Source organism: Epargyreus clarus, unplaced genomic scaffold (genome assembly GCF_041222505.1).
Source record: "Epargyreus clarus isolate Ecla_fem2 unplaced genomic scaffold, WU_Ecla_fem_2.2 ptg000013l, whole genome shotgun sequence".
Taxonomy (NCBI): Eukaryota; Metazoa; Arthropoda; class Insecta; order Lepidoptera; family Hesperiidae; genus Epargyreus; species Epargyreus clarus.
This window is the reverse complement of record NW_027332221.1, coordinates 4,025,400-4,034,538: the sequence shown is the minus strand read 5'-3', so window position 1 is coordinate 4,034,538 and position 9,139 is coordinate 4,025,400. Positions and strand designations below refer to the sequence as shown.

Below are 9,139 nucleotides of genomic sequence, written 5' to 3'. Positions count from 1 at the left end.
TGGAGAAGCTCCATGTTTGCCATTTCCTTCGCCTGGCTTATGGACAGCTGTAGGGCCAATCGTCGCTCTCGATAAGCCTCATACAGCTGTTGCTCCACCGCGCCGTGATCGGTGTTACGTCGGCGCAACCTGCGGTGCCTGGCGTACTGGCGTCGCGCCATTGTACAGTCTGAGCGAAGGTCTGCAATTTCTTGGGACCACCAGTACACCCGGCGTTTTGGAGGATGCGACTTGGCCCGGGTCATACTTGCGTCGCTAATTTGCGACAGAGCGTCCCGGAACCATTCCGCCCCCCCCCTCAACCTCCGCAGGTTCAAGTGGAGCTAGCCAGGACTGGACGATGGCAGCTTCTACCAGAACCTCCTTGTTAAGGCTCCCCAGCACCCATCTCGGTGCCGACTTTCTTGGGCGACGACGGTCCGGGTGTTCTGGCGAGGGGGACACGTCGAACCGGATGTAAAGATGATCCGAAAGTGTTTCCACCCCCTCCAGAACATTTCAGCCCCGGACAATGTTTGCCACAGCGGGGGATGCGAAAGAGACATCCACGATAGAACCCCCCCCCGCTGTCGAACGCATGTGTTTACCGACCCCTGATTTAACACCAAGAGGCCGGTCGTCGTCGCCCACTCCTCCAGGACCACACCGCGGGCATCGGTCTTAGGGGAACCCCATGCCGTTGATTTGGCGTTGAGGTCCCCAAGGACTAGCACGTGGCGAGTCTGGATTTGTCCTATTAGGGTCTCCAACCCGCCCAAAAATTCCTCGAAATCGGCAAGAATTTTGTTGGGCGAGAAGTAGACCCCAATGAGGACGTAGTCCCTCCACCGTACCGCCACGTAGCCTCTGCCCCTCTTGATTACGGTGAGGGGCGGAACACGGAGTGTCCTGGAGCTGGCAATGGCCACCAATCCATCTTGGTCCCCCACCCAGTTACCCGTTGGGGGGACGAAGTAGGGTTCCGCTACCACCGCCACATCTATCAACCACTCCGCCATGCTCTGAACAAGAAGGTCTTGAGCAGCGCGGCAGTGGTTGATATTAGCCTGCAAAAGGCGGTGGGCCATACTTACTTGGATGTTGTGGCCGTTACCACCTCATTCGCCCCTTCTTTAGGAGGACAGCTAGCGACTGTTGGGGTGGATGTGGCAGCGGGGGGGACTGAAGTCGCCTTCACGCCTTTTCTTTTCTTGGGAGGGGAGCACATTTTGCTCCCCAACCGATGCTCGGCCGGCCTGTTCGCCGCTGCGCATACCGAGCATTTCGGTGCATCGGTACACGCATTGGCCTTGTGGCCGGGCTTACCGCAGCGATAGCATTCTTCGCTGCGGTCAGCCTCTGCGGTGCAATGTGCCCTGACGTGTCCGCCTTGCAGACACCGGTAGCACCGCAGTGTTCTTGGCTGCAGCACTTCTGCTCTAGCTGAAACCCAGCCAATCAGCAGCCGGCCGCGATTGCCGATCTTCTTGATGGCAGCCACTGGAGCCCTCACCCAAATGGAGCTGACACCTCGTTGAGTAGGTCGAATGATCCCTACTTTCACTGAGACCACAGGGCAGCCTCCGTCGCGTGCAACGGCAATACCAACATCTTCTGGCGTGACCGAGTCATCCAGACCCGTGATCCGCATTTCTACACATTTCACGGGTCTCGAGATTACGGCAACCCCCTCGTCAAGAGTCTCTCTGAGCTTTTGAGCCAGAGAGTCTGCCTTGTCACCGCTGCACGCCCCAGGTACCTCTAGGATGCGGGCTCCAGTAGCCGCCGTCCTAAATTTTAGGCTGGTAATGTCAAGGCTCGGGAGATCAATGCCCTCCCTTGCTTTCGCCAGCACCTTTGCGAAGGTCATTCCTTGCTTCTCGGCCTCAGGCTGCAGCGTTATAACTACAGCCGAGGAGCGAGGAGGGCGCAACTTAACCAATGCTGCCTGACTAGGCTTGGGTTTTGCTGTCTTGTCGGGTGGGGCCCTCTTGTCACCATTTTTGCCTGGTGGGGCCCGTGTAACTTTGGTTGCCCCCCTTTTCTTGGCACGTTTGGTGACTAGTACCCATTCATCTTTCTTGGTTGCTGGGGCCGGTGTAGGAAGGCGGTGGTCCTCTTTTCTGGAGCCACTGCTCTTCTGGCCTACCTCCTTACTTACCGACGGCACTACCTGTGTCGACCCTACTGAGCCTTTGCGGGGCTTGGATGCTACCACGGCAAAGTAGCTGCGGTCAGCAGCCGGAGGGGATATTTTACTCTCCAGCGCCTCTATCCGCGAGTTTATTAATCCCCCCACTTGTGCCATAATCGCCTGAGTGATCTCGTCTGCACTCGGGATTTTTTGTGGCGCAACTGCCGGCACATTTACGTTTTGGGGCGAACTAATTTACGCCCGTGCCAGGTCCTCTCGAAGCTCCGCTAGCTCTTTGCGCAGCTCCGCTACCTCACTTTGCAGGCGGACGTTAGCCGCATGCAATTTAGCAGTTTCGTCCGAGGAGGACCTGGTATGCAGAGCTACCACCGCAGCCTTGATCGATGTGGCCGCCTCTTTTAAGGCCTTCTGGAACGTCCCTTTTAAGTTTTTGGACTTGGCAGACACGTTCAAGATGACGCCCACATCCTGGAGGACTTGCTCCTTTAGCGCAACAGCTGTTCGGCTATCATCGTCACCTACTGATGCTACTGACACTGATGGATGTCCGACGTCTTCCGTCCGTGTCCGTGACGCCTCCTTACTTCTCTCCCTGAGGAATTCTCTTCTTCTGGTCCTAATCTTGGCTGGGGCGACTTTTGCTTCCTCGTCGCTCGACAGCTCGGACCTTGGAGGGGGGCTCTGGTTGTGCCTCCTCCGGTTCCTCCACAGGCGGTTCCGGCCCGTACCCGCCACCACTGTCTTCGTGCTGTCATCTGATAGGGATGACTCCACCTCATCAATGTCCTGTGTTGTGTGTGTATGTATTTGTGTAGTGTGAGTTTGTGGTTTTTGTGGTTTTTTATTTAACAGCGCCATATGATTCCCACGAGTATGGGGGAAAAGCGGTCCACCCGGGCAGTGCCCCCTGTACCCGGGTAAGCCTGGGCGTAACCCGCCACGGTGTCGGCCGGTACCGTAGCGGGAGCCGCACTAATGACTGGCCTCCCCGCCAGCCATGCATCCCCTCGCGGTGCGCCGCCGCTTGGGATTAGGGTGATTTTTTATAGAGGTTTTCTTCCTCGCAGTCCGGCCAATTAAGGCAAGACCCTCGGTCCCACCCGAGGCCGCGAGACATGACCACGACACCTCTCCTGGGTGGGATTACGATATCGACGGTGGCTAGGCAAATTACCGTAGCCTGCCCGGTGGCAGGGTAAGTGCGCACCGAGCCCGCCTAGGGTTCTCCCAATTGGGAGAAACTCCTCATGCAGGCTAATCGCCTTGCACCTTCCTCGTTTGGCGGAACCATTTTGAGTCCCAACGAGGGTGAGCTGCTCTTAGTCTGGACCCTCCCCACCAAGCCTATCCGGTATGGGTATTCCTACCGGCATAGCCTTGGGGATCGTAGGGCCACGCAAGCCCCTCCACCGCGACAAGGTAGCAGCTCTTCGGAGGGGAAAAAACTTACAACCCTTATTTAACCCACATAGGGATTGATTTTCCAAAAAAAAAAAAAAAAAAACGGTAGAACTAAAGTTCTATTATATCGAACCATTAAAGCAATGGCTAACTTTCATAGTGCTGCCTTTGAAAATGGCAAAATTTAAAATAAGCTGTCCCCCTATTTAACCACCTTTAGGGTTTATTTTGGAAAACCCTTAAATTATATTTTTATTACTTTAAATCAGAAAGCTAAATACCAATTTTCATCCAGTTTGCTTTAAAACTGACGGACTTTCATACTAACTTTCAACCCCCATTTAACCCCCTTAACGATGGAATATCAAAAAATCCGTTCTTAGTGCGCATCTGCATTATAAAATGAAGCTATATTTCAAATTTCATGATTGTAGCTTCAGTAGTTTAGTCAAAACCTTGATTAATACGTTTTGAACGTGAGTATCTTTTTGCTTTTATATATATAGATTAAGATTATATATTACTACATATTTATTACACATTACTTAAGTGTCTTTTACTACTATTTTTCATAAAAACAGACAAACGCAATAATATTCATTATATTCCAATGTACATAGTCTTTTTAAGATTTCCATTTAGGAGGTAACTTTTGACCAATTTTTTTTCAAATCAATGGGAAAGAACTCAAAAGTAATTGTGCGGGACGACGCGAACAGCTGACTCGGACTCGACTCGTAATTATAAGTTTTTGAAATTGTTTACTTATTTAATAGTTAAGAATAGTTTATAAGTTCTAATAAATAAAGACTTCATTATGCGTAACACACGATCAGCTGATTAATATTGTATAGTTGAATGGACGATGCAAACAGCTGACTCCAACTCGATCAGCTGATCATAGCGGTAGGACTTAGTTACGTAAACAGCTGACAGTTTTTAATGTTTTTTATTGTTGTTTGAATTATGTTTAATTGTGTTTAATTATTAATAGTAATAGAATAATATGTAATAGTTTATAGGGTATAGGTATAAGCATCATTTGTAATAGGTTTTGTGATAGTTCAGGTTTTTAATTGTATAGTAAATAGAAATATGTGAATATAGAATATAAATAGCCTTAGGTTGTGGCATTATACACGGCCTTTAACCCGGCCCTTGGGGAGGCAGAGCCATCTTCTCTGTCGCCCACGTCCTGTTCCTTCCTGTCCGGCGCGTCCCAGTCGCGGGGGTGGGCACCCATTACATCAGTAGGCCGATTTAATGGGTGGCGAAGTTCGGATAGGGACCCAGTGCTGCGGGGTATATCGCGGTCCCGTGCCCAGGGTTACGGGCGAAGTCTTCAACGGCTGCGAAGGCGAAGTTATTTGATAGCGACGGCGGAGCAGGCGGAGGAAGCACGAACCCAGTGGAAAGCTGCCCTTACGTATTTAGGCCACAGGTTACACTGGAGCTACATCACTAGGCAGGGTGGTGTAGTAGGGATGGCGGCGGAAGAAACTACGGTTCAACGGCGGCTCCCAAGCTCTTCAGAAGAGTTACTGTCTTGGCGTCAGGTGGCAACCGGCCGTAAAATACATAGCCAATACACATTACTCCTCACATGAAAGGCAATAAAATGAATAAGGGCAATAATACTAGGGCGTACCCCGTAAGCGACGCAAATGCGATTTACAAAACTAATACTACTAGGGCGTCCCCCCGAAGCGACGAAAACCTGGACAAGAATAAAAATTCGCATTTGTACATTAATAAAATAAGACTGGCAACTTGGAACTTGGGGTCTCTCACTGGAAGAAGTCAAGAACTGAGCAAGATCCTTCAAAGAAGGAACATTAACATCTGCTGCTTACAGGAAACAAAGTGGAAAGGTTCAAAATCAAAAGACATTGGAAACGACTACCAGGTTATATATTACGGCATAGATAACAGAAGAAACGGTGTGGCAATCGTTCTAGACAATAATTTTAAAACCCGTATAATCAATATCACAAGAAAGAGCGATCATCTAATAGCTGTCAAACTAGCCTTGGATAACAAGCAAATAACAAACATAATATCAGCCTATGCTCCACAGATGGGATGCACAGAATCGGAGAGAGAGCAATTCTGGGAAGATTTCGATGATATGATTCACAATATACCACCAAATGAGTATAAGATTATAGGAGGCGATCTAAACGGTCACGTCAGCACCGAAAACACCGTTCATCGATCGGCACATGGTGGGTTCGGAGTAGGGGAAATCAATAAACAAGGGGAAGAAATCCTGAACTTTGCATCAAGACACGCACTAACACTGATCAATACAAACTTTCAAAAGAAACTAGAACATCTAATCACATACAAGTGTGCAGGCCGAACATCCCAAATAGATTTTATTATCTCAGATCTAGCCCACAAGCAAAAGTTTAAAGACTGCAAAGTGATCCCCGGCGAAGCTTTAACGTCACAGCACCGCATACTTGTTGCAATATATAAGCTGCCAAAGCCTTTAAAAACTATGGCCAACAAAACTTCAAGAACTAAGTGGAAGGACCTAAATGGTCCTAAAGGGCAATTGCTATGTGATGTGATAAACGAATATCTTAAAGCGGACATTGAATTAGACTATACCTGTGCAGATGATATGTGGTCCAAATTCGAAGTGCATGGTAGAACAAAAGCCGTCGAAATACTAGGAATCTCCAAAGGACCACTTAAAAATGGTAGGGATCCTAGCTGGTGGAATGGTACAGTAAAAGAATCCTTGGCAAATAAGAAAGAGCTCTTTAAAAAATGGCAAATGTCGCACTTGGACATAGACAAAGACATGTATAAAGATGCGAAGAAACACGCAAAAAGATGCGTGGCGTCCGAGAGAGCACGCAGTAATGAGACCTTCTATCATAATCTGGAAAACGCTAAAACTGCCAATGATGTACTAAAAATTGCAAAATGTAGAAATAGAGCCACCATGGACATGAAGGGAAATAAATACATAAAAAGTAAAGACCAAAAATTGCTAACAGATGACACACATATTAAAGAAAGATGGTTCGAATACTATAAACAACTCCTTAACGAAGAATTCCCGAATGAAGATCCTGTACCGTGCAAACCTACATTTGGCCCAATTCCCGAAATAACTACCATGGAAGTGAGGCAAGCCATTGCAAAAATGAAAAGCTGTAAAGCTCTGGGCCCAGATGATATCCCAGCAGACCTTTGGAAAAGCCTTGGCCCGACCGCGGAAGACTGGCTGACAAAATTATTTAACATCATTTTGATTACTAAATACATCCCCGAATCATGGCGCCAAAGTTATCTACTCCCTTTCTATAAGAATAAGAATGATGTAGCCCAATGTGAAAATTACAGAGGTATAAAACTGACCTCACACACGCTCAAAATATGGGAACGGGTCATCAATAAGCGCCTAAGCGACGTCACTAAAATTTCAGCAAACCAGTTTGGCTTCACGGCATCCAGGTCAACTACGGATGCTATACAAACAATGAGAATCCTGATGGAGAAATATAAAATTAATAACAGAGACCTGCACTCATTGATCTTGAAAAAGCGTTTGATCGAGTACCGCGTAAACTAGTGTGGGCAGCCCTTCGTGCTCAACAAGTACCAGAATATTATATTGAACTCATCAGAGACATGTACAACAACGTTAGCACAAGGGTTCGCAGCCTAGCAGGACTATCTAAAGCGTTCGAGGTCAGAGTGGGCGTACATCAGGGATCTGCTCTCAGCCCGCTGCTGTTTAATTTAGTAATGGACTTTCTCACAAAGGATATACCGGCTCCATTACCGTGGACAATACTTTACGCCGATGATATCGTCCTAGCTGATGATAGTGCGCAACAACTGCAGGATCGTCTAAACACCTGGACGCAGGCGCTGGAAAAGTACGGTCTAAGAGTCAGCAGGAGTAAAACCGAATATCTAAAATGCGCATTTAGCGGCAAAGTGACACCTGAAACATTATACATTGGATCCACGGCTATCCCTGCAGTAGAAAACTTCAAATATCTGGGCTCTATGCTTTCATCAGATGCCAAAATCACGCTGATGTGACACACAGGATCAACGCCGCATGGCAAAAATGGCGCTCTTTAACAGGCGTATTGTGTGATCCCCGCATGCCTATAAGAACTAAGGGCAAAGTTTATAAAACGGCGGTCAGACCGGCGTTACTATATGGCTCCGAGTGCTGGACAATAAAAAAGACGCAAGAGCAAAGAATACATGCCAACGAAATGAAGATGCTCAGGTGGGCGGGAGGTGTGACCAAACTTGACAAAATCCGTAATGAATACATACGCGGTAGTTTTAAAGTCGCACCAATCGCTGATAAAATCACAGAACAGCGCCTTAGATGGTTCGGACATATTAAAAGACGTAATGAAGACCATGTGGTAAATATCGCATTAAACCTACCGGAAGAGAAGAGAGGTAGAGGCCGCCCGCCTTTAACCTGGTGGTCAATTATCAAAAGAGACCTCAAGCAAGCCCAACTGCCAGAAACGACAACCCAAAACAGAAGTGTTTGGCGCAATACTGTGAGGAGACCCGACCCCAAATAAAGGGATCAGGGATGGAAAAAGAAAGAAAGAAAGAAAGAGTAAATAGAAATATGTAAATTCCTGAACAAAGTAAATACTTAATTATTATTATTATTGTGAATCCTCGATTCAAGGCCACGGTTTAAACAGGTTCATACAGGTCCGTACATGTTTGAAAATTGAGCAACAGGGATAGACATAGAAAACAGTTGTGATTGGTCAAAAGGCCTATATCCCTGTTTTTTTTATTTTTTTATTAGTTGATAGGCATGCGCTTGGCCTCGATCTCGCCTGATGGTAAGCTTCGATGAGGCCTAAGATGTGCCACGTTTGCCTAGAAGTAGCCTATTCACTCTTGACTTGAAGACTCCTAGATTATATGTGTCGGGAAACACAGAAGCCGGCAGGGCATTCCACTCCTTGGCGGTTCGTATTAGAAAAGACGAGGCAAAACGCTTCGTACGAACCAAAGGAAGGTCGACTTGATAGGGGTGGTAGCCTGCCGTGCGTCTGGACGTCCGAAGATAGAATGGGGCTGGGGGAACTAGATCGTGAACCTGTTGCGCACACTCCCCAAAATGAATTCGGTAGAAAACCGCAAGACGAGCCACACGCCGACGGTGTTGTAGGTTTTGAAGCCTGGCTTTAATTAGCGACTCATCCCCAATGAGTCTCTTGGCCCGTTCCTCAACCGAGTCCAGTGCCTCTAAGTGATGCTTAGCTGTACCATCCCATAGGTGACAGCAGTACTCCATACACGAACGGACTTGCGCCTGGTACAGCGTAAGCATTTGCATAGGTGTAAGGAAGTGCTTCACTTTGTTCAAGATGCTAAGTTTTCGAGCAGCTGTTTTAACTCGGGACTCAATGAAGCGACCGAAATTGAGAGTGGGAGAGAAATCCATACCTAACATCTCGAGATGATCAGAGATCGGTATAGCCTGATTTCTTAAACTTGGGGCCAAGTTAAAGGGGATCCGTTTGTTGGTGAAGAGACATGCTTGAGTCTTAGAGGCGTTAAAGACGGCTCTGTTCGCCACACCCCATT

At 47.7% G+C, this 9,139-nt stretch overlaps 2 protein-coding genes across 2 annotated transcripts; one reads left to right on the top strand and one right to left on the bottom strand.

Annotated features, from left to right (window-relative positions):
- Nucleotides 1–350: 350 nt before the first annotated feature.
- LOC140746725 (uncharacterized) lies at nucleotides 351–1,067 on the bottom strand. The gene has a single exon (XM_073078823.1). It carries the CDS (start codon nucleotides 1,065–1,067, stop codon nucleotides 351–353), a length of 717 nt encoding a protein of 238 aa, XP_072934924.1.
- A 4,086-nt stretch (nucleotides 1,068–5,153) lies between these two features.
- LOC140746724 (uncharacterized) lies at nucleotides 5,154–8,740 on the top strand. The gene is made up of 3 exons (XM_073078822.1): nucleotides 5,154–6,679; nucleotides 7,180–7,447; nucleotides 8,489–8,740. Exons 1-3 carry the CDS (start codon nucleotides 5,154–5,156, stop codon nucleotides 8,738–8,740), a joined length of 2,046 nt encoding a protein of 681 aa, XP_072934923.1.
- The last annotated feature ends 399 nt before the right edge of the window (nucleotides 8,741–9,139 follow it).